General features: G+C 45.6%; 2 protein-coding genes and 1 long non-coding RNA gene across 7 annotated transcripts in view; 2 read left to right on the plus strand and 1 right to left on the minus strand.

Moving 5' to 3' along the window:
• The window catches only part of LOC131498964 (zinc finger protein 256-like), a 259197-nt gene that overhangs the window by 110863 nt on the left and 123007 nt on the right, over window positions 1–25327 (plus strand). The window lies entirely within an intron of this gene.
• The window catches only part of LOC131498962 (zinc finger protein 345-like), a 64659-nt gene that overhangs the window by 9794 nt on the left and 29538 nt on the right, over window positions 1–25327 (plus strand). The window contains exons 1-2 of one of the 5 annotated variants that reach the window (XM_058706554.1): window positions 19869–21050; window positions 23492–23618. In XM_058706554.1, the coding sequence (XP_058562537.1) occupies window positions 20928–21050; window positions 23492–23618 (250 nt within the window). In that variant the 5' untranslated portion in view covers window positions 19869–20927. Of the gene's footprint in view, window positions 1–19868; window positions 21051–22582; window positions 23386–23491; window positions 23619–25327 lie in introns of those variants that run through there. The other 4 variants (XM_058706551.1, XM_058706555.1, XM_058706552.1 and 1 more) reach the window with 4 other exon arrangements.
• Window positions 1508–20329, minus strand: LOC131499001 (uncharacterized). Its single transcript, XR_009255698.1, has 2 exons — window positions 20241–20329; window positions 1508–1718 (listed from the first exon to the last, which is right to left on the minus strand). It is a non-coding gene; the product is annotated as an uncharacterized LOC131499001 (long non-coding RNA).

Below are 25327 nucleotides of genomic sequence, written 5' to 3' on the forward strand. Positions count from 1 at the left end.
AATTTTCCTCATTCTTAAATGGTGTGACATTTTGCTGTATGGAGTCATAGTAACAGTGTTAGGCTATTTCTTCACTATTTTCACTCAGCTGCTTTTGTGTCCTGCACACGTGACGGCCCCAAACACCATACATGTGTAAGTTTAGTGTGCATTCTTACCATTATGTCTTCACTTTCTTACATCCAGGCATTCAGAAATACAAAACTGCAGCCCTGCTTTGTAGTGCTTGCCAATTTCCAAAGTGTAAATTCTCCCATCATGAGAGCGGGATATGCTGGGAGAAGGCGCTGAAAAATCCCACTTGGGTGTTTGGTGGAAGACTAAACTTTGGCGTGTGCCTGAGACTTTACAATCCCAGGCGGACAGGAGCTGGGGTGGGGGTGGGGGTGGGGGTGGGGGTGCTGTGAGCCAGCTGCAGGTCTGCACAAGCCTCAGGAGAAGATGTTAATCCTGACTGGCCAGAGGGGAGGGACCTCCCTAAACACCCTGATGGGTGAGTGAAAATATGGCTGGCCTCACCTTAGTGGTGACCAGGTTGTCGGGCAAACCCGCTGGGTTCAGATTGCTTCCTCGGATCCCACCCAGTACCTTGGAAGGATTTCTCACCCTCTAGTGATCACCTCCATGTGATGTAACTCTTTCTTTCTGTAATAATTGAGTGCATTCCCCAAAGATGAATGCCTTTCGTGCATCTCACCCTGAATCTAGGTTGCCTTACCAGCCCTCCCACTCAGGGGAAGACTGCCGGCAGGGGCACTGCGGCCATTTCTGGCTTCCCCCTCTCCAGGGAGGACTGGGAGCCAGTGGGGCAGGTAGAGGGCGACTCCCAGGAGAGGTCAGCAGCCTTAGTGTGACCTGCTGAGACCTTTTTTCCTTGGACCCACACGTGATGGTGGTGTCATCTCAGAGCATCAGCCAGGAAGGGGCCTGCAGGGAGAAAAAGGTGCTGGGTCGCAGGTCAGGAATGGCACAGGGACAGAGGAGACAAGGGACAGGGGAGGAAAATGGCACCCCCCGGAGGTGACTTTGGAAGGACCTGCTGGGTTGAGTCCCCGTATGTCCTGTGGAGCTCAAGGTCCCACTGTGGATCCTTAATGCAATGCATTGCCCCGAGCGCTGGCCATTCTTGACCCGGGAGGCGCCTGAGGGACACAGCCCAGTCCACAGGTGAGTTTTTTATTCCTTTCCACGTGCACAATTGTGACCACTCTGGCAGCTCCTCAGGGTGACGGGGTGTGACATCTGGGCTAAACTCATTGGATTAGGTTGTCCAAGATTATGTAAAGGAAAAAACTTCAGGCACAGGTTGGTCAACAAATTATGAGTTTGTTGTACTATAAGGTACAGGGATGTAAGAGCACCAAGCCTGGGGGTCCCAAGTTGACTAGGTTTGGCTGCTCAGCAGTGACAAAATCCCAAGGCAGAGGAACCAGTGGGGGTGAATCTCTTTCAGGGAGGCTAACATAGGGAACACAGTGGACTAAATTCTTAAAGACTGATTCCAAAGTGGTGAAAACACTTCTAGGTTTATATAAGAAAAATGTCAGCAAAGGTGGGTGGGTACATGCAGGGAGTCAGTGAGTCAAGTAGATCATTGTCATGGAGTCACTCACGGGTGGGGTCTTGCTGTCCAGGGCACTCTTTATTGCTTGAAGGGGTCGTTTTGGTTCTCATCTGGGAACGCTTGCCATCAGGGTCTTCCTTAGCCAAGAGACAAGCTGGAAGGAACCCAACGAGAACGTTTGAAGTCAAAATAGAGGCAACTGAGGTCCTCTTTCAGTACTAACAAAAATAGTATGTAGGGGTGCAGCCACCTCAAACCCTATGGCCAATCCAGTCATCTTGAAGATTTCCCAAGCATCCTTCGTCCCCATGATTTCTCTGCGGATGTTTCTCTGTGGATCAGGCATTCTCTCCTAGAAGAGCAGAGCAGTTCTGCATGCCACAGCACAAAGCAGACCCTCTTGCACAACCCCTAGGCACTGGGGAACCAGAACCTGTTGTAAAACCTTTGAGCACTGTGATAATATCCATAGCTAGCACCAGAAGAGTCTGCATGTAATCAAGAGATGCTCCAGACCGCTATGCTCCCTTTTCTGGTTAACTGCCCTAAACTGCTTTAAAAACCCTTGGGGGAGGCAGAGACCTGGGAGTTGGCCTGTGTACAAAAGTCCGCCTTCTCCCCGGGTGGCCAGCCGCCTGAATGAGCTCATGTTCCTTTCCATTGAACACTTGTCTCTTGAGTATTGGGTTTTCGAGCAATGGGCAGCAGAACTTGAGTTTTGGTAATGTAGGAATGTATTTGAACATAGATACACAGATGTGCATCCAAGTGCCAAAGCAGTTGGATACCAGTACGGTATGCAAATACCGTTTTTCTGTATGAGGGAGAGTGAAAAAGCCTTCAGGCTTTTCACTTTGTATGTTCATAAAGGAGTAGTAATCCATTAATAAACAATAGAAAATCAGCTATTGTAGACCTTACTTTTTAGTGAAGGAAACATTTGTGTGCTGATAAATTTTGCAGGCTTGGTTCTCAAATCCTGCAGCCTTAGAGAAGATTCATGTTAAACACAAGCATATTGGGTTTACTGTCTTCAGGAACAAGTAAGTGGAGGGAATACTTAACTCTGTGTCTATTTCACCCGGAGACTTCTTAAAACACCGCTCTTTGGTGGCGCCTGCATGGCTCAGTTGGTTGAGCATCTGACTTAGGCTCAAGTCATGATCTCATGGTTTGTGAGTTTGAGGCCTGCATTGGGCTCTCCGCTCTCAGCGCAGAGCCCACTTTGGACCTTCTGCTTCTCCCCCACTCACACTCTCTTTCTCAATAATAAATAAACCTCAAAACAAAACAAAACAAAACAAAACAAAAGCACTGCTTCTTGGAATCACCTGGAAAGTGTCTGAGTCAGTCAGTTTAGGGTATAGGCTGAGAATGAGCATTTCTAGTGAGTTGGTAGGTGATGCTAATGGAGAAGGTCAGTGCAGAGATGAAACTGTGAGAACAAGCATTTGGGGAGGGCCAGGCTCCCTCCCTCCAGGCTGCAGTACCTGCGGACTGTAGCTCTGTAGACTCAGAGGACAGCAGAATACTTTTTTCCTCCAAGTATTTATTTAAATTCCAGCTAGTTAAAATACAGTGCAGTATTAGTTTCAGGTGTAGAATTTAGTGATTCATTACTTACAACAACTGGTGCTCATCACGACAAGTGCACCCCTTGATAGCCATCACCTGTTAACACATCCCCCACCCACCCACCTATCCTCAAGTAACCCTGCGTTTGTTCTCTATAGTTAAGAATCTGTTTCTTGGGGAGCCTGGGTGGCTTAGTTGGTTAAGCATCCAGAACTTTATTTCAGCTCATGTTGTGATCTCACAGTTCGTGGGTCGATCCTTGGATCAGACTCTTTACTGATACACAGACCTGCCTGGGATTCTGTCGCCCTCTCTCTCTGCTCCTCCTGCCTCCTCAAAAAAAACAAAAAAACGAAAAGCAAAAAGCACCTAACAAGAGTCTATTTCTTGCTTGCCTCTCTCCTCACCGCCCCCCCCCCCCCCGCCCCATGTTCATTTGTGTTGTTTCTTAAGTTTCACATATGAGTGAAGTCCTATGGGATTTGTGTTTCTCTGACTCACTAATTGCACTTAGCAACATACTCTCTGGCTCCATCCATGTCGTTGCAAAGGCAAGATTGCATTCTTTTTGGTGGCTGAGTAGTATTCCATTATATATATGTATGTGTATACACACATACATACATATATATATACATATATGTATATGCATAAACACATATATGTACATATACATATATACACACACACATATATATGTATATACACACATACACACACACATACATACATATATACACTCATACACCTACCACATCTTTATCCATTCATCAGTCGATGGAAATCTGGGCTCTTTCCCTAATTTGGCTATTGTTGATAGTGCTGCTATGAACATCGGGGGTGCGTGTATTCCTTTGCATCAATATTTTTGTATCCTTTGGGTCAGTACCTAGTAGTGCAATTACTGGATTGTAGGATAGTAGCATTTTTCACTTTTTGAGGAACCTCCATACTGTTTTCTGGAGTGGCTGCAGCAGTTTCCATTCCCACCAACATAAGAGGGTTACCCTCTTTCTGCATCCTCACCAGTATCTCTTGTTTCCTGTGATGTTAACTGTAGCCATTGTGAGTTGTGTGACATGGTATCTCATTGTAGTTTTGATTTGCATTTCCCTGATGATGAGTGATGTTGAGTATCTCTTCATGTGTGTGTTAGCCATGTGTATATCTTCTTTGGAAACATGTCTGTTTGTGTCTTCTGTCCATTTCTTAAGTAAATTATTTGTTTTTTTTGGGTGTTGAATGTTATAAGTTGTTTATAAATTGTGGATATTAACCCTTTCTCAGATATGTCATTTGAAAATATCTTCTCCCGTTCTGTAGGTTGCTTTTTAGTTTTGTTCGTTGTTTTCTTTGCCATGCAGAAGTTTTTTTTTTTATCTTGATGAAATTCCAATAGTTTACTTTAGCTTTTATTTCCCTTGCCTCGGGAGACGTATCTAGTAAGAACTCGTTAAGGCCAATTTCAAAGAGGTTTCTGCCTGTGTTCTCTAGGCTTTCATGGTTTCTTCTCTCACACTTAGGGCTTTCGTCCACTAAAAAAATTTTTTTATTTTTATTTACTTAGAGAAGGAGAGTATGCATGTGCATGCCTGCACCAGAGGGGGAGGGGATAACAGGGAGGGAGAGAGAGAATCCCAAGTGGGCTCCATGCTGGCATTACAGAGCCGGACGTGGGGCTTGAACTCACAAACCGTGAGATCGTGATCTGCGCCAAAATCAAGAGTTGGACGCTTAATCGACTGAGTCATCCAGGCACCCTTCTTTCATCCATTTTGAATTTATTTTTTGTGTATGGTGTGAGAAAGTGGTCCAGTTTGATTCTTTTGCATGTTGCTATCCAGTTTTCCCAGCACCGTTTGTTGAAGACACTGTCTTTTTTCTATTAGATATTCTTTCCTGCTTTGTCGGGCATTAATTGGCCATATAGGTGTGGGTTCATGTCCGGGTTTTCTACTCTGTTCCATTGATCTGTTTCTTGTTTTTGTGCAACTGTCTTGATCACTACAGCTTTGTAATATAACTTGAATTCTGGAATCGTGATGCCTCCAGCTTTGATTTCTTTTTTAGGATTGCTTTGGACATTTGGGATCTTTTGTGTTTTCATACAAATTTTTGCATCGTTTGTTCTAGCTCTGTGAAAACTGCTGGTCGTATTTTGATAGGGATCGCGTTAAATGTGTAGATTGCTTTGGGTAATATAGACATTCTAACAATATTTGTTCTTCCAACCCATGAACACATAATGTGCTTTCATTTGTTCGTGTCACCTTCAATTTCTTTCATAAGTGCTCTATAGTTTTCAGAGTACAGATTTTTTTACCTCTTTGTTTAGGTTTACTCCTAGGTATCTTATGGTTTTTGTTGGCAATTGTAAAAGAGATCGATTCCTTGATTTCTCTTTCAGCTGTTTTTTTATTGCCATATAGAAATGGAACAGAGTTCTGTACATTGCTTTTGTATCCTGGAACTTTACTGAATTCAGGTATCAGTTCTAGCAATTCTTTGGTGGACTCATTCAGGTTTTCCACATGGAGCATCATGTCGTCTGCAAATAGTATAAATTTGACTTCTTCCTTGCCAATTTGGGTGCCTTTTATTTCTTTTTGTTGTCTGATTGCTGAAGCAAGGACTTCTGGTACAATGTTAAATAACTATGGTGGGAGTGGCCATCCCTATCTTGTTCCTGACTGTAGAGGAAGAGCTCATTTTTCCCCATTGAAGATTATATTAGCCTTGGCTCTTTTATATTTGGCCTTTTGATGTTGAGATATGTTCCCTCTATTCGTACTTAAGAGGGTTTTTCTCAAGCATGGATGCTGTACTTTGTCGAGTGTTTTTTCTGCATCTATTGAGAGGATCCTCTTGTTCTTATCCTTTGTTGTTGCTGTTGCTGTTGTTGTTGTTGTTGTTGTTGTTGTTGTTGTTGTTAATGTGGTGTATCACATCGATTGATTTGTGAATATTGAATCACCTTTGCAACCCTGGAATAAATCCTACTCTGTTCATGGTGAATGATTCTTTTAACATTCTGTTTGATTTGATTTGCTACTGTTTTGTTGAGAAATTTCTCATCCATGTTAATCAGGGATATTGCCTGTAATTATTTTTTCTAGTGTGGTCTTTGTCTGGTTCTCAGATCAAGGTAATTCTGGTGTCATAGAATTGGTTTGGAAGTTTTCCTTCCATTTCCATTTTTTGGAATAGTTTGAAAAGAATACGTATTAACTCTTCTTTAACATTTGGGAAGCCATGTGGCCCTAGAGATTTACTGTTGGGAGATTTTTGACTACTGGTACAATTTCTTTGCTGGTTATCAGTCTGTTCAAATTTTCTATTTTTTCCTGTTTCAGTTTTGGCAGTTCATATGTTTCTGTTTTTTTTCATTTCTTCAAGATTACCTGGTGTGATGGTATATTATTTTTCATAATATTCTCTTATATTTGTATTTCTGGGCTGTTGCTTGTGATCTCTCCTCTCCCATTTGTGATTTAATTTATTTGAGTGCTTTCTCTATTCTTTTTCATAAGTCTCACTAGGTGTTTATCCCTTTTATTGTGTCTTTCAAAGAAGAAGTTCCTGGTTTCATTGATCTGTGCTTCTATTTTTGTTTTCATTTTTGTTTTTGTTTGCTTGTTTGTCTCTATGTCACTTATTTCGGGTCTAATCTTTATTATTTCCCTTCTGCTGGCTTTAGGCTTCGTTTGTTCTTTTTCTAGCTTCTTTAGGTATAAGGTTAGGTTTGCCTTTCTTCTTTTTGAGGTGGGCCTGTATTGCCATATACTTACCTCTTAGGACCACTTTTGCTGCATCCCAAAGTTTAAAAAACTTTTTTTCTTAATGTTTATTTATTTTTGAGAGGGGGGATGGGAAGGGCAGAGAAAGAAGGAGACACAGAATCCAAAGCAGCCTTCAAGCTCTGAGCTGTCAGCACAGATCCTGACGCAGGGCTCGAACTCACAAGCCATGACATGATGACTGAGCCCAAGTCAGACGCCTAACCGACTGAGCTACCCAGGCACCCCGCATCCCAAAGGTTTTGTACCATCATATTTTCATTTTCGTTTTCATTTTCATTTGTTTCCATGAATTTTTTATCTTTCATTTCCTGGTTGACTCATTCCTACTTTAGTAGGATGTACTTTAGTCTCCACGTATTTGTGGTGCTTCCAAATTGTTTCTTGTGGCTGACCTGAAGTTTCATAGTGTCATGGTGGGAAATATGCATCACGTATCTCAAATCTTTTTGTACTTGTTGAAGCCTGAATTGTGACCCACTGTGTAATAATATTCTAGAGAATGTCCCATGCGCCCTTGATAAGAATGTGTATCTGCTTCTTTAGGGTGAAATGTTGTGACTATATCGGTTACGTGCATCTGGTCCAGTGTGTCGTTCACAGCCATCGTTTCCTTGTTGATTTTCTGCTTGGATGATCTGTGGATTGCTGTCAATGGGGTGTTAAAGCCATCTACTTTTATTGTATTATTATCAATGAGTTTCATTATGTTTGTTATTAATTGATTTATATCTTTGGGAACGCCAAGATGGGGGCATAAATATTTACAATTGTTAGTTCTTGGCGAATAGACCCCTTTATTATGATATAGTGCCATTCTTAACTCTTGTTACAGTCGTTGGTTTAAATCTAGTCTGTCTGATATAAGCATGGCTACTCTGGCTTTCCCTTGACATCTATTTTTTTTTTTTTTTTAATTTTTTTTTTTTAACGTTTATTTATTTTTGAGACAGAGAGAGACAGAGCATGAACAGGGGAGGGGCAGAGAGAGAGGGAGACACAGAATCGGAAGCAGGCTCCAGGCTCTGAGCCATCGGCCCAGAGCCCGACGCGGGGCTCGAACTCACGGACCGTGAGATCGTGACCTGAGCTGAAGTCGGACGCTTAACCGACTGAGCCACCCAGGCGCCCCTCCCTTGACATCTATTAAGAAGATAAATGTTTCTCCATCCCCGCACTTTCAATCTGCAGGTGTTTTAGGTCTAAAGTGAGTCTCCTGAGGGGCCTGGGCGGCTCAGTTGGTTAGGCGACCAATTTCAGCTCAGGTCACGATCTTGAAGTTTGTGGGTTCGAGCCCTGTGTTGGACTGTGTGCTGACACCTCAGAGTCTGGAGCCTGCTTCGGATTTTGTGTCTCCCTCTCTGTCTGCCCCTTCCACAAGCTCTTCCTCTCTGTCTCTCTCTGAAAAATAAATATTTAAAAATTTTTAAAAATAAAAAAATATATGGGGCGCCTGGGTGGCGCAGTCGGTTGGGCGTCCGACTTCAGCCAGGTCACGATCTCCTGGTCTGTGAGTTCCAGCCCCGAGTCAGGCTCTGGGCTGATGGCTCAGAGCCTGGAGCCTGTTTCCGATTCTGTGTCTCCCTCGCTCTCTGCCCCTCCCCCATTCATGCTCTGTCTCTCTCTGTCTCAAAAATAAATAAACGTTGAAAAAAAAATTTTTTTAAAAATAAAAAAATATAAAGTGAGTTTCTTGTAGACAGGATGTAGATGGATCTCGTTTTCTTCATCCATTCTGACAACCTAAGTCTTTTGATTGGAATATTTAGTCCATTTACATTAGAGTGATTATTGACAGTTATGAATTTAGTGCCATTGTATCACTTGTTTAAAATTTTTTTTAATGTTTATTTCTTTTTTTTTTTTTATTTTTTTTTATTTTTTTAAATTTTTTTTTCAACGTTTTTTATTTATTTTTGGGACAGAGAGAGACATAGCATGAACGGGGGAGGGGCAGAGAGAGAGGGAGACACAGAACCGGAAACAGGCTCCAAGCCATCAGCCCAGAGCCTGACGCGGGGCTCGAACTCACGGACCGCGAGATCGTGACCTGGCTGAAGTCGGACGCTTAACCGACTGCGCCACCCAGGCTCCCCAATGTTTATTTCTTTGAGAGAGAGAGAGAGAGAGAGAGAGAGAGAGAGAGAGAGAGAGAGAGAACAAGCAGGGGAGGGGGAGAGAGAGAGGGAGACAGAATCCGTTGCAGACTCCATGCTCTGAGCTGTCAGCACAGAGCCCGATACGGGGTTCAAACCCATGTACCATGAGATCGTGACCTGAGCCGAAGTCGGACGCTTAACCAACTGAGCCAGCTAGGCTGGCTCAGTTAAGTCATTGTTTCTGAAGCTTTTTTTTCTGTTCCTGTTTAATCTTTGTCACTTTCCGTCTTTCTTTCCCACTCAAAGAGTTCTCTTTAATATTTTTTGCAGATCTCATCTGGTGGTCACAAACTCCATAAGTTTTGTTTGTCTGGGAAGCTCTTTAGGTTTCCTTCTCTTCTGAATGACAGTCTTGCTGGATAGAGTATTCTTGGCTGCAGATTTTTCCCATTCAACACAGTGATTCATGCGACTCCCTTCAGGTCTGCCAGGTCTTTGTGGAAAGATCTAACCTTATTTGTCTTGCCTTGTAGGTTATGGATTTCTTTTCCCTTTTCCCTTTTAGGATTTTTTCCTTATCTCTATATTTTGCAAATTGTACTATGGTATGTCCTGGTGTTGGCCTGCTTTTGTTGATTTTTTTTTTCTTTTCTTTTTCTAAATTTACATCCAAGTTAGTTAGCATATAGTGCAACAGTGATTTCAGGGGTAGATTCCTTAACGTCCCTACCCATGTAGACCACTCCGCATCCCACAACCCCTCCAGTAACCCTCTGTTTGTTCTCCATATCTAAGAGTCTCGTATGATTTGTCCCCCTCCCTGTTTTTATATGATTTTTGATTCCCTTCCCTTGTGTTCATCTGTTCTGTGTCTTAAAGTCCTCATAGGAGTGATGTCATATGATATTTGTCTTTATCTGACTAATTTCGCTTAGCATAATACCCTCCAGTTCCATCCATGTAGTTGCAAGATGGCAAGATTTCATTCTTTTTGATTGCCGAGTAATACTCTAGTGTGTGTGTGTGTGTGTGTGTGTGTGTGTACACATACACACCCCACATCTTCTTTATCCATTCATCCATCGATGGACATTTGGACTCTTTCCATACTTTGGCTATTGTTGATAGTGCTGCTATAAACATTGGGATACATGTGCCCCTTCGAAACAGCATACCTGCATCCCTTGGATAAATACCTAGTACTGCAATTGCTGGGTCGTAGGGTAATTTTATTTTCAAAATTTTTAGGAACTTCTATACTGTTTTCCAGAGTGGCTGCACCAGTTTGCATTCCCACCAGCAGTGCAAAAGAGATCCTCTTTCTCAGCATCCTCGCCAACATCTGTTGTGCCTGAGTTTGTTAATGTTAGCCCTTCTGTCAGGTGTGAGGTGGTATCTCATTGTGGTTTTGATTTGTATTTCCCCAATAATGAGTGATGTTGAGCATTTTTTCATGTGTCTTCTTTGGAGAAATGTCTATTCATATCTTTTGTCCATTTCTTTACTGGACTATTTGTTTTTTGGGTGTTGAGTTTGATAAGTTCTTTTTAGATTTTGGATACTAACCCTTTATCTGATATGTCGTTTGCAAATATCTTCCGCCATTCCACTGGTTGCCTTTTAGTTTTGCTCTTTGTTTCCTTCACTGTGCAGAAGCTTTTTATTTTCATGAGGTCTCAATAGTTCATTTTTGCTTTTGTTTCCCTTGCCTCTGGAGACTTGTTGAGTAAGAAGTTGCTGTGGCCAAGGTCAAAGAGGTTTTTGCCTGCTTTGTCCTCAAGGATTTTGATGGCTTCCTGTCTTACCTTTACGTCTTTCATCCATTTTGAGTTGATTTTTGTGTATGGTGTAAGAAAGTGGTCCAGAATCGTTTTCTCTGCATGTCACTGTCCGGTTTTCCCAGCACCACTTGCTGAAGGGACTGTCTTTATTCCATTGGATATGCTTTCCTGCTTTGCCAAAGATTAGTTGGCCATACGTTTCTGTGTCCATTTCTGGGTTCTCTGTTCTGTCCCACTGATCTGAGTGTGTGTTCTTACGCCAGTGCCATACTGTCTTGTTGATTACACGTTTGTAATGCAGCTTGAAGGCCACTGCTTTTGTTGATTTTGATGGGAGTTCTCTCTGCTTCTTGGATTTGGACGTTTGTTTCCTTCCCTGAATTAGGGAAGTTTTCAGCTATAATTTCCTCAAATAAGCCTGCCCCCTTTTCCTCTCTCTTCTTTCTCTGGGACTCCTATGATATGAGTATTACTACATTTTGTGGAGTCGCTAAGTTCCCTAGTTCTATGTTCATCATCCAATATTTTTATTTCCCTCTTCTTTTCAGCTTTATTATTTTCCATAATTTTATCTTCTATATCACTTATTCATTCCACGGCTTCTTCCATCCTTGTTGTCATTACAATCCATCAGTTTCACTTCTCGGTTTGGGCATTCTTTATTTCAGGCCGACTAGTGTTTCGTTCTTTTATTTCTGTGGTAAGGAAGTCCCTGCTGTCTTCTGCGGTTTCTCAAGCCCAGGTAGCATCCTTATGATTGTTGCTTTAAGTTCTATATCAGGCATATTACCTATACCTCTTTTGATTAGATCCCTATCTGTGACCTTTTCTTGCTCTTTCTTTTGGGATGAATTCCTCCCTCTTGTATTTTGTCTAGGTCTCTGTCTTCTTCTCTGTGTTAGGAAAGCCTGCTATGTTCTCTGATTCTGAGAGTAATGGCTTTGTTAAAAACAGGTCATAATACTGACCAGAGCCTTGGTGCTTCAGGTGCCAGGTATATGCTGTGTGTATGCTGTGTGCAGTCTGCTGCTGTGTTTTTGCTGCTGTTTCCCTCAGGTCACTCTTCAGCAAAGTTTCTCCATTTCACCACTGGGGAGTGTTTGCACCTTGTCTAGAGTGTGGTAAGTTTTAACTAGCTGTGCTCTCATCTACTTGATGAAAGAGCCCTGATGCTATTTCCAGTTAACTGAAGCTTTGTAGCACTCTGTGGTCCGTAGTCTTGTATGCGCGGGGTGTTTGTGCTGGTCTTCAGTGGGAAGGGCATGCTGCTCTGGTTCTCAGGCACGCTTGCCCTAGTAAAGAGGCACTGGCAGAGTGCAGATTGGTGGGGCTTGGTGTAAGCAGTTCTGGACTCCACTGTTTGCGCTGTGCTGCTCACTGAAGTCAGTCCATACTGATGAGTGGGCGATGAAAATGGCACCAGCCCTCTTTCTCATTCCCGAGAGGGAAGTTCATGCCAGCTGGTGTCTGGGAAGCCCTCAGAGATGAGTGAATCATCTCCCTGCATGTGTCCCAGGTGTCCCACAGATCCCTGCCTTCACCGCATCTGTGTCTGGGCTGTCTGCCCATCTGGCAGTGCAGTGCACCTGTGTTATATCCCAGGCAGGCTGGCTGAGTTTTAAAACTCCAAAGTTTAGGGGCCTGTCGTGGTGTAGACCCACACCGGTCCTCTCGAGTTGGGGGGGGGGGGTGTGTTTTGCCATGCTGGTGCTGATGCAGGTCTGTCCTAGAAAGGCAGTTGCACCAGTGCACAGGAGCTTGGAGTTTGGGGTAAAGTGCAGCAAAAACCGGTGTCTAGGTTAGCTGCCCTCAGCAGGTGTCCTCTGCCCTTGTGCTACGAGGTGGGTATGCGCAATGGCACCTGCCAAATGCTTGGACCAGTGAGAGACAATGTCTCCTCTGCCAGATGGACTCCAAGAAGGGGGAAACATCTCTCCCAGTGCACCCCAGGGGATCCTCAGATCATGCTGTGTGCTCCAGGGCCCTGCCCTCTCTTTCCACATGAGCACTACACAGCCACCAGGATCCATACCAGCCAAAATGAGGATCTCTGAACTCCACTCATTCTAAAAATTCACGATAATCAGCCCTTCTTGTTTTCCCTGTGAATGGCTTTAGAAAGTGTTTTCCTTGTGCAATCCCCTGGGTTCTTTGTGCTTTCTGTCTCTCTCCTTCTCTCTCTCTCTCCCTTTCTCTCTCCCTACTCCTCCCCCTTTGGCTTCTCTTCCCCTTCCCCTTCACTTTCCCCTTTCTCCTTTCCTTTTACGTTTCTCTTTGTGTGTCATCTCTCTGTGATCATGGCTCCCTCTGTTCTGCAGCACACACGGCCCTTTCCTCCCCCAAGCCATATCTCCACCTCTCTTAACTTTCACGGTGTGGCCTCTTGTCTCTTTCTTTACTGGTGCAGTTTGTCATGTCTGTCTTCAGATCGTTTTCCTGGGTGTTCAGAATGATTTGATATTTATCTAGCTGTGTTGAAGAGATGAGGACTGTATAGGGAAGGCCCTTATGTTACTCCACCATCATAGCTCCCTTTATGTTTGTTATTTATTGTTTTATATATCTGCGTACTCTCATATTCAAGGCATAAGTATTTACAATTGTTAGATCTTATTGTTGGATTGTTCTTTTTCTTATGATATAGTGTCCTCTTCAACTCTTGTTATATAGTCTTTGGTTTAAATTCTTGTTTGAGGGGTGCCTGGGTGGCTCAGTCGGTTAAGCGTCCGACTTCGGCTCAGGTCATGATCTCACGGTCCGTGAGTTCGAGCTCCGCGTCGGGCTCTGTGCTGACAGCTCAGAGCCTGGAGCCTGTTTCGGATTCTGTGTGTCCCTTTCTCTCTGACCCTCCCCTGTTCATGCTCTGTCTCTCTCTGTCTCAAAAATAAATAAACGTTAAAAATATAAATAAATAAAATAAAATCTTGTTTGATATGAGTCTTGCTATTCCAGCTTTCTTTGATGTTCATTTGCATGATAGATGATTCTCCATCCCCTCACTTTCAATCTGCAGGTGTCTTAGGTCTTAAACGAGTCTTTTTGAGGCAGCATACAGAAGGGTCTTGTTTTCTTGCTGGTTTATTGGGTGGGGGGATTAGTCTTGGTTTTTTTAGAGATTTTAACACCCTATGTCTTTGATGGAACATTTAGTCCATTTACATTCAGAATAGTTTTTTTAAGTTTATCTATTTATTTTGAGAGATGGTGAGAGACAGAGAATGCAGGAGGAGCAGAAAGATAAGGGGAGAGAGAGAGACAGAGAGAGAGGAGAAGTGTGAGAGAGAGAGTGAGAGAGGGAGAGAGAGTTACAGTGAGAGAGACAGAGACAGAGACAGAGACAGGGTCCACACTGTCAGTACAGAGCCTGATACAGGGCTTGAACTCATGAACCATAAGATCATGACCTGAGCCTAAACCAAGAGTTGGTCACCCATCTACCTGAGCCACTCAGGCACTCCCAGAGTAATTTTTTTTTTAAGTAAGCTACACACCCAGCACAGAGCCCAAGCAAGAGCTCAAACTCAAATGCAGAGATCAAGACCTGAACTGATAAGAGTAAGTATTGATGAAAATGAATTTGGTTCCATTTTATGACTTGTTTTATCATTGTTTATGGAGATTTTCTCTGTTCCTTTCCAGTCTCTATCACTTTTGGTCTTTCCTTCTCACTCTAGGAGTCCCCTTTAATATTTCTTGGAGGGCTGATTTAGTGGTCGTGAGCTCCTTTCATTTTTGTTTTTTGGGAAACTCTTTATCTCTCCTTCCATTCTGAACGACACTCTTGCTGCATAGAGTATTCTAGGCTGCATACTTTTCCCATTCTGCACGTTGAATATATCATGCCACTCCCTTCTGGCCTGCCAAGTTTCTATGGAGAGATCTGCAGCTATTCTGATGGGTCTTCCCTTGTTAGTTAGAGGCTTCTATTGTCTTGGTGCTTTTAGGATTTTTGATTTAGCAGTATATTTTGCAAATTTAATTATAATATGTATGGTGCTGGCCTTGCTTTTGTTGAGTTTGTTGGGAGTTCTTTTTCCCTCCTGGATTTGGATGTCTATTTACTTTCTCAGATAAGGGAAGTTTTCAGCTATAATGGCCTGAAATCAACTTTCTATCCCCTTTTCCCTCTCCAGTTCTTCTGGGACTCCTATGATACGAATGCTATTATGTTTGATGGAATCACCGAGTTCCCTAAGTCTATCCCCATGATCCTCTGTCTTCTTTCTCTCTTTTGTTCATCTTCATTATTTTCCCTAATTCTATCCTCTATATGACTTATTTGTTCCTCTGCTTCTTCCACCCTTGTCATTACATCCAATGCGTTTCAAATCTCAGTCATTGCACTTTTCATTCCTGCCTGATTGTTTTTTAACTGTTTTGTTTCTCTGGTAAAGACCTCCCAGATGTCTTCCCTTCTTTTCTCAAGCCCAGCAAGTATCCTCAGATTATTGTTTTAAGTTCTCCATGAGTATATTAATTAGATCTGTGTTAATTAGATCTCTGGCTGTGATTTTACTGTTGTTGTTTTTTTTTTTTTTGGAATTGTATTTATTTATTTTTAGAGAATGAGAGAGTGAGACAGGGGATGGCTGGAGAGAGAGGGAGAGTGAAAATCCCAAGCAGGCCTTCTTGCCTAGTCAGAGAACCCGATATGGGCCTCAATCTCATGATCCGTGAGATCATGAACTAAGCCAAAAATCAAGAATTGGATGCTCAACCGTCTGAGGCGCTCTGGCTGTAATTTTATCTTGTTCTTCCTTTAGGGAAGAATTCCTCCATGTGGGCAATTTGTTTAGGTCTCTGTCTTCTTCTGTATATTAGACAAGCCCATCAAATTTTCTTTTCCTGAGAGTAATGGCTTTATTAAGGAGAAGTCATATAGTGTGCATGGCCTGGCGCTTCAGGGAGTGTCTGTTGTGTGTACTGTGTGTACTCTACTGCTGTGATTTGCTGCTCTATCCTTCAGGCCAGTTGCTGGCAGAGGTTCTCCCTGCCCACAGTGGGCACTCTTTGGTCCTTGGCCTGAATGTGGCAAATTTTAACTAGGTGTCTCAGGCCTGCTTGTTAAATGAGACCTGATGCTACTTCCACTAGAACTGAATCCTTGCAGAACACTCTGGTCAGGAGATGTGGTGTGTGTGTGGGTTTCTGCTGGTCATCTTTCGAATGGGCCCACAGCCGTGGGACTTAAGCCCACGTGGCCCAGAAGGGCAGTGCTGGCAGAGTGCAGGTGGGTGGGACTTGGTGTATGCAGGTTAGGAAACCAGTGTTCGCCCTGTGCTGTTTACTGGAGCTGGATTTTGCTGAGGGGCAGTGGAGGAAAATGGCACCAGCCAACCCCTTTGATCCTGGAGAGGGGTCTCCATGCTTACTGCTCTCAGGGAAGCGCTCCCAGAAGGGTGAATAATCCCCCTGCATCCAAGGCAGTTTACAGAGAGCCGTTTCACTCTGTCTGTCTCTGGGATGTTTGCTTGCCAGGAGCAGTGCTTTGGGCTCTATCCCAGCCCAGTATGCTGACTTTTACAACTCAAAAATTTAGGGACATGCTGGGCAGGGGCCTGTGCTGATTACCTGGGATAGGGTCTCTCCATCCTGAGGCTGATGCGTGTTTGACCGAGAGGTGCGGTTGCCCCAGAGCACAGGCCTTGGGACTTGGAGCAAGCGGGCTAGGCAGCCAGTGTCAGCTTGAGCCACCCTCAGCAGCTCTTCTGCATCCATGCCAAGGGGCATGGGAGGGAAATGGTGCAGCTGGTTCTTTTTTTCCCAGGGAGGCATCTCTGCTAACCCACTTCTCACAGATGCACTCCAAGAAGAGTGAACAGTGTCTGCCCTGTGGTCCCTAGGTGTTCTTCAGATCGTGCCTTCTGACTCCAGGTTGCTTGCCTGCCTTCTCTAGAGGAGTAGGGCAGACGCTCAGGGCTGCATCCCAGTGAAACCCACCAACATTTAAAATCTAGTCTCTGAGCCCTGTTGGTTGCAAAAGCTGCCAGGTGTCAGGCCCTCTCATTTTTCCAGTGAATGGCTTTGGGGAAGTGTTTTCCTAGTGCAATCCCCTGTGCTCTCCTCCCTCCCTCCCTCCCTCCTTCCCTCCCTCTCTCTGTCTCTCTCTGTCTCTCTCTCTCTCTGTCTCTCTCTGTCTCTCTCTGTCTCTCATCTCTCAGGGATCCCAGGCCTCTGCAGCCCCCCAATCTGTTTCTTGCCCAAACCCCATCTCTGCACTTCCTGCTTCCCTTGATGTGACATCTTCTCTCCCTCTAGTTGTGCAGTTTGTTCTGTTGAACCCAGGTTGATTTTATGGGTATTCAGAATGATTGGATAGTTATTTAGTCGTGTTTAAGGGAAGAAATGAGCCTAGGATCCTCCTACTCTGCCAGTATCTTAGCTCCTCCCCTCCCCCAGTCCAAAGATGTCTAATGGACACCTCCTGAGTTTCTCTGCAGTGAGCCAAGCAATCTAAAGGCTTAAATGAATGGAGTTCCAGGGGCTCCGATGCCAAGGAGTTCACACACTGAAGTCACCTACCAACGTGTTTCTTTTGCTGAAAACTGTACATCAACAAGAAGGCCATTAGACTCAGGTGGCTCCAATGACTTAGCCACCTACCTACACCTCACTTCAAGCAAATTCTTGTAAATGCCTCAAGGGTCAGAATTCAAAACCGAAGGGCACCCTGTCTCTAACAGGCAACTAGGCTTTCCCATATAAGATAGTTTCTGAAGGTATAGCCAGTCATGTAACGTGTTTCCTTTTCTTCTCATTTTGGTCTACACAAGCCTTTCCCCTAGTTGGGTTTGGGGCTGCCTGATTGGATTTGGTGTTTGCTCAAACAGGCACTTCTAAATTTTAATGTACCTCGCTTTATTTAAACAAAACTAATAAAAGTAATAACCCACAGGACTCACATTTACTCATGGTGCACGTAATAATGAGGGCTGCCACACAGCCCTGTGTAATATTACATAAAATGTCCGCCTCTTTTTTTTTTTAATTTTAAAAATTATTTGTTTATTTCAAGAGAGACAGAGTGTGAGAATGAGAGGGGCAGAGAGAGGGAGACACAGAATCTGAAGCAAGCTCCAGTCTCTGAGTTGTCAGCACAGAGCCCGATACAGGGCTCGAACTCATGAACTGTGAGATTATGACCTGTGCCGAAGTAGGACACTTAACCCATTGAGGCACCCAGGCGCCCCTCCAATGTCCTTTTCTCACAAAATCACCTCTTGTTGTTTCCATCACACCTGCCACATTCTAACGTACAATAGAACTTAGTATTCCTGCTTCATGTTTCCTGTGTTTTTCTTGAACACGATAAAAGGCACATGAAGATGGGACTGCTTCTCTTGTAACTGAATTTTCCCATGCATCTACCAAAAGTTCTTGAAAACACATTATGTGCTCAATGTACATTTTTTAGAACAGTGAATAAACATGACATTTGAATTTACCTCTCATTTTAACTATTCTGGGTACCCTAAATGTCCTCTTTAAGTCTCCGAATTAGTGTGAAAATTAGTAAATGAAATCTTACTAGAATGGATTCAGGAGGCCCTGGAAGGAGACCTCTCACAGAGACATGACATGCATAAAGAGCAGGAGGAGGGGAGATAACTTTTGTCTTGACAAGGGAGGACACACTCCCAGTAGGAAATTAATCTCCTGCCTTTCACAAAAAGAAGGACGATCTCTCCTTGCCCCATTAAGGAAACACTAACCATGGCATGCAGCCAGTGAAAACCCGCCACAACCTCAAACTTTTGTTCTTCAGTGAACTTTTGTTGAAAGTAACTGTCCCAAATCTCCACCTTAAACCTAATAAACCCAGACTTTTGTGATGCCTAAGTTGCTCACTTGGTTGAGTTTCCAACTTCAGCTCAGGCCATTTTTTTATGGTTCATGAGTTCAAGCCCCACATTGGGCTATCTGGTGTCAGCCCGGAGCCTGCTCTGGATCCAATGTGCCCACCCCCGCCCCCCGCCCCTCTCCCACTTGCTCTCCCTCTCTAAAAAATAAATAAACATTTGTGAAAGTAGCTCTGGACCTTTATTTTTTTTTTAATGCTGACTTTCCCTCTGTCTCTTGAAACTTGCCTGTGGATTGCCATGGTGTGGTTATCCTCAGTTAAAATTCCTTTGTCATTTGTGAATAAATTCAGTTTGCTAGTAAAGTAACTGGGTATTTATTTTTAAGCTGGACAGTAGTATTGTTCAATGCTTGTAGGAATGAAAACGTCACATTCTTGAGATAAAACCCTCACAAAAACCAAGTATTGGTTTAGCAGTCACATGCTCCATTTGGTTCTATCTTTTCTCAGACTTACAGCCTGCTTCTAAAAGTTCTGTTAGTTTGTAACTGTTTTTTACTCTTTACTGATGTGTAGGGAGGTGGAATGTTGGTTTGCCCATAGGTATTTCTGGCAGTGTCTTAAACCACTAGATAAACGTTGTGAACTGCTTTCTGAAATGGGCATTTCACATCTGATTTTCTAGGATACTTTCAATTCCTACTGCCAGTGCCTGAAGAAATGAGAATAATGAGAATCACTTCCCAGCAAGAGGATGAGGTCATTGGGTTCAGATAATCCTTTATTTCAGGGTTCAGATTCGCCCTTTGCACACTCCCTCCAACTAAATGGCAATGTGTTTGGTACCAAATATAGCATCAGTTAAGTTGCTCTCTGTTTGGGATCAATGTCAATCTCCTGACAGGAACTGAGTATATCTGGGAATGTGGAGTAAGTAATATATGGATAAAAATGTTCCTCAAAAGATGGGAAGACACGGGGCGCCTGTGTGGCTCAGTCGGTTGGGGGTCCAACTTTGGCTCAGGTCATGATCTTGCGGTTCGTGGGTTCGAGCCCCACGTCAGGCTCTGTGCTGACAGCTCAGAGCCTGGAGCCTGCTTTGGATTCTGTGTCTCCATCTCTCTGCCCCTTCTCCACTCACACTCTGGCTCTCTCTCAAACGTAAATAAACATTAAATTAAATTAAATTTAATTTAAAAAAATTTGGGACAACAATCACGGTATGGGCATCTGAAGTTTTGTGTGGAACCAGAGGCTGACATTGTCAGTTTACCTAATTCAGGGTGGCCTACCATCCCTGTCACGGACTTGTATAGGGTGTGACAAAGGGAATCACAGGCCCCAAATGGAGTCACTTCTGCTGGGTCATGTCACCAAAGCAGGGCACAATACCTAAGCTCATACAACTTCAGCACTACCCAGAAATATAGTTTTCCACTGGTCAGTGAGGAATGTTGTGGTCAGCACCAAAAGGGTAATCGGCCACACGAATGGGTCCTCTGCGTCGCCCAAAAATGAGGTATTCCGCTGATAAGACCTTTTTGTCCCATAACAAAGTGACCTCGCCTGACATAATCCTTTTTTCTGTTTATGAACTTCTTGTTCTACCTTTAAAAACCTTACCCTTTCTGTAGCTCTTTGTTGCTTCCCTTAACTTGCTAGATGTGATGCTGCCCAATTCACAAATGAGTGACTGATCCTGAAGACCTTCAAAATGCACTGGGCTGAATTTTTATGATAACGGGGACTTTTGTATTGTTCCCGACCAATTGCAAAACTGACTCTAACGCTTCAGGCTGCAAGCATTTGAAGAGCAACATCTTTCCAGCAGTGCACGGCCTCCTTTGATTTCCTAAGTGCTGGACACATTTGAATGATGTGTCATTTACCTCAGGAAGAGGAAGTGGGAGCAACTAAACTACTAGTTTTAGGCTTTGGACTTTAAAAACCAACAAAGCCGCTCCCTCCGGTAGAAGCAGCACTTTGCAGGAACTCTCCGGGACAGCTGGCCGAACTCTGGAAGTCCCTGGGGCAGAACCCCCTTCGGTGGCCGCTGTAACTCTGAGATCTATGGTACCCGGAAAAGCGTGGGGATACAGGACGCAGGCAGCAGCCAATGACGGAGCAGGACGAGGCATTTGTGGGCATGCGTGGCGCGTGGGGGTGGGATTTCCGGCCTCTTCACGGTGGACGACTTTTGGCGTCAGGCTTGTTTACCCTCGGAGGTTAGAGAGTGCAGAATCCGGGTCGAGGTGACAAACGGACAAAGCAGGAGAGGAGGCGACGTCCCTGTCGCGGACACTGCGGTCCATGGCTCCACGACGACGCGCCCGGTCTGCCCCGCGCCGGGGCCGGGACAGGGACAACAGGCCTCATATCCCGATCCGCCCACAGAGTCCGTTGGCGACGGCCGCGCCCAGGGACCCGGCTGAGGTAAACGCTCGGACTCCGGACCCTCCCCGCCCACCCCTCCCCCCCCCCCCCCCCCCCCCGCCCCAGACCCTCCAGGCCCGAGCGCGGGGCGCCTGGTCGCGTCCCTGCGGCCCAGGTCCCGGTGTCCGGGCCGGGGAGGCGCTCGCGGGCGGGGTCCCCGCGTCTGAGCGCCGGCGTGACGGGGTGCGGGAGCGGGCTGCAGGGGAGGGGCCGGCTGGTGCGGGGCTGCAGGGGGCCTGCGCCACCAGCGGGGCACGGCAGGTCTCGGTTCTTTCAGCGAACGCAAGGTGCAGCGGCGCCCGTGAGGCCTGTCACCTGGCTGCCTGACCAGTCCATCCGTGCTGGCGGTGTGCAAGGCGGTGTAACCCAGGTGTAAATAGATAGGCCCAATCTGGCTGCGGAGAGGACAGATTGCAGGGGTGGGGGGCAGAGGGGGCAGGGAGCGCAGGAGGGGGTGCCTGCGCGAGTGTATGTCATCGTTGACGGGCCAGAAGGGTCACCGTGGATGTCAGCGAAGCGGTTGAATTTTGGCCCCGGGTTTGAGAAGGGCCAAGGCAAATTTGGGGTGTTGCAGGTGACAGGAGAAAGGGAGGGGTCCCGGAATGCCTGGGGGCTTTGGTCCTTTGAAGTACAATCTGCCAGTTATTTGACGGGCAAAACTAGTTTCTTTGAGAACGAAAGAGCACCGCAGTCTGGAACAAGCAAGCTGAGGCTCAACAGTAGGCCAGTCCGGAGGACACGAGAGAGGTAGGCTTTTTTAAAGGGGAAGGGGCTACGTTGGGAAGGCTGTTAACATCTACAAGTCCGTGAGAGTAAACTGGGAATTGAAAGTATAGTGGCTTCCCATTGGCTGAGCTGTGGGTGGGGTGGTCCCGAAAGCCTGTCTTTTCCCCTCTGGGCTAGTAGAGGAGGTAGTTTCCCAGTCCAAGTTCGAGTGTGTCGTCCTGTCGGGTCTGCACTGATCGTGGCGGTAGTGCGTGAGAGCTCCCCCAGCTGCGTCCTCCCGACTCCCTTTTAGTGAGGTTTCCCGTTATTAATTCTCAGCGGTCCTAGCAGCGGAAGGGGTGGACGCTCCCATCAGCTGGACGGTAGGTGGCAGTAGGTTGATTGTCCTTGGAGATCTCCCAAGTTGCTTGGACGTCGTTAAGTCTTAGATGTTCAGAGAGGCGTGAGTGACGTCATCCAGTGGGGGCGCGACAGGAAAACCCGGGAAACCGGGGCAGGTTTCAGGATGGAAACTTTGAAAAGTGAGGGCAGTTGTGTGGCCCCGGCGGAGGTTTGGATCACATTGAGGACGGGGTGCAGACTAGGGGGGCAGTGCTATCAGTAGGTCAGAGGGCCTTAGTGAGGTGTGCTGAAGAGTGGTTCCCTGGCTCAGCGCCTGGTTGGGGCTGCTGGGCAGCGCGGGCACAGGCGAAGGAGAGAGAAAGATGTGGCAGATGGATGGGTGGGTAAGGCTTCCATGGCATGATGGGACAAGAGATGGCTGAGGACACCTAGGAGTAATTGCGGCAAGGTGACAGGGATCAGTGGTGTAGGGCTTCACCAGAGCTTTGTGGTGCGCTTTTCTGGTGTCCGGGCCGTTTCACAGTCTTGCTGATGGATAAGGTGTGGGGCCAGTGTGGTCACTTGTGAGTCTCTGTGCCTGGCAGGGAGACCTTTAGGGCTGGGCTTTTCACAAAGGTTCAGTGCAGAGTGGAGGGTTGTGACTGTTGGAGGGACAGCATGGGCAGCACAGAAGTATTAGAGGGACTGGGAGTATCTGAAACGGCTACGTGGCTGTGGGTGTGTGTCCCTGAAGCCAGGATCCCCGGCAGGCGAGGGGGACTTCTCAGCCGCATTTGAGGCTTTCCCTCTGGTGGGATCCACGAGAGAGCTGGGGTTGTAGTGGACCCTGTTTGAATTTGTCACACATCCTTTGGGTGTCATGTGACAGGTACCAGTGTGAGTCAAGGGGGCATCCTTTGGTGTGGGGCAGGAAGCTGTGGGGGCGCAACTGTGGGGTCTGAAGGTGTGAGGGAGATGCAGACTACAGGGTCATGTTCACTTGGAGAGGGAGTGTGAGTGTGAGCTTAGGGTCTCAGGGCCCTGGGATTGGAGACTGACTGGTCGAGGTGGGTCCATAATTGTCTGTGTTTGAGGGCACATTCGGGGAGACTCCACGGGAATTTCCAGGCAGAAAGGATGGCGCTTGGGGGGCCAAACCCAGATTGGCCCCCGCAGATTGCATCTGTGCACCCCCTGCCTGTTATTGCTGAGGACCGAACACAGTGATTGGTGGGTTGGTGAGGAGACGGTGGCATTAATGACACCAGGACCTGGTCTTTATTCTGAGGTAGGAGCTGGGGTGGCTGGGGAGAATGGGGTGTATGTGTCAGGGTTTAGACTGTGGGTTCTCCGAGAGAGAATGTTCATGGTGCCATCTGTCCGTTTCATGACAGGGTGGTGTGACCTTTGAGGACATTGCCATCTACTTCTCCTGGAAGGAATGGAGACTTCTTGATGAGGCTCAGAGACGGCTGTACTATGACGTGATGCTGGAGAACTTTACACTTATATCCTCCCTGGGTAAGGCCCTCACCCTCCCCAGTGACCTGGACTGGGCTCTGTATTCCCGCTTTAGCCCCCAACTGCCCATTCCCTAGGGGATGCTTTGTACCTCTTGGGTGTGGACTGTGGGCCCTGCTTGTTCCCCCAGCTTCCGTGGTGGTTGCATTTGTTGCTAAGGCTGGGATGTTGGTGTGCCCTTTTATCTCCCCTGCTGTTCCAGTGCTCTCTGTGCCGAATCCTCATAGGGTAAAAGAGTAGTCAGTCAGTGACGCTAATGGATTGTGCCTTACTTACCCTCTGACCCACCGGGTCACTGTGTTGAGATCCATGCCTTTTCTATGGCCCTTGTTTTGATACCTTCTTTTGGCTGACATTTCCTTGCCTGCCTCTGCCGGAAATTGCAAGGATTGACTGGGTCGTACTTATGAGGACTATGGGCTACTTCTCAAGACTGTCTTGTATGGTTCTTTTGGTGGTGTTTACATCTCTTCTTCTACCTGCCCCCATCCCTTCCGTTTCGTTGAGGTATGAACTGACCAGGAAGATTTCATTTTGAAAGTGTATTACGTGAGGATTTGATCTGCTTATACATTAGGAAACTAGTTCCAAATAGAAGGTAGTCAACACACCGATTAGTTGACATAATTACCTTTTGTGGTTAGTGAGAAGCTTAATATCTACTCCCTTAGCAAATTCCAAGCGTACAGTACAGTATTCACAAGTGTAGTCAACATGCTGTTAGGTCCTTAGAACTTAGTTAGCTTTAAAGAATTTTTTTTTACTGTTTTTTATTTATTTTGAGAGACAGAGAACGTGTGAGCAGGGGAGGGCCAGACTGAGGGAGGAAGACAAAATCTCAACTAGGCTTCATGCTTAGCATTGAGCCATGGTGAGATCATGATCTGAGCCGAAATCAAGAGGGGGATGTTTATCAGACTGGGCCACCCAGGCGCCCAGAACTTACTCATCTTATAAAGGGAAATGTGTTCCCCTGACCAGGATCTCTCCATTTCCCCCATTCCTTAGCTTTTAGCTTTCTACCTTCTGGTGGTGTGCGATTTTTTTTTTTAATTATTTATTTATTTATTTTGAGAGAGAGAGAACCAGCAGGGAATGGGCGAAGAAAGAGGGAGACAGGATCCCAAGTGGGCTCTGCTGACAGCAGGGAGCCTGATGCGGGGCTGTGCTCAGGAACCCTGATATCTAGACTTGAGCCAAAGTCAGATGCTTAACTGACTGAGCCACCTAGGCGCCCCTGATTTTTCTTTTTTTAAAGAATATCTATAAGGGATATCATACAGGATTTGTTTTTTGCTGTATGGCTTATTTGATTAGCATAATGTATTTGAGGTTCATCCATGTTGTGGCAAGTGGTAGTGTTGCCTTCTTTTTTTAATGACCTATTATTTACTTATGTGTGTGTCCTAAATGTTCTTTGTCACTGTATTCGTTTATTTTTAAAATACAATTTATTTATGTATTTTAGTTTTTTAAAAGTATGCTCCGTGCCCAAAGTGGAGCTTGAACTCTGAACCCTGAGATTAAGAGTCCGGTATGCCACCACTGAGCCTGCCAGGTGCCCCTTCTTTGTCACTTTAAACAGTCACCACACTTAAGGGCGCCTGGGTAAGCCTCCAACTTCAGCTCACATCATGATCTCGCTGTCAGTGAGTTCAAGCCCCGCATCAGGTTCTGTGTTGACATCTTAGAGCCTGGAGCCTGCTTCA

Source organism: Neofelis nebulosa, chromosome 17 (assembly GCF_028018385.1).
Source record: "Neofelis nebulosa isolate mNeoNeb1 chromosome 17, mNeoNeb1.pri, whole genome shotgun sequence".
In the NCBI taxonomy this organism is placed as follows: Eukaryota; Metazoa; Chordata; class Mammalia; order Carnivora; family Felidae; genus Neofelis; species Neofelis nebulosa.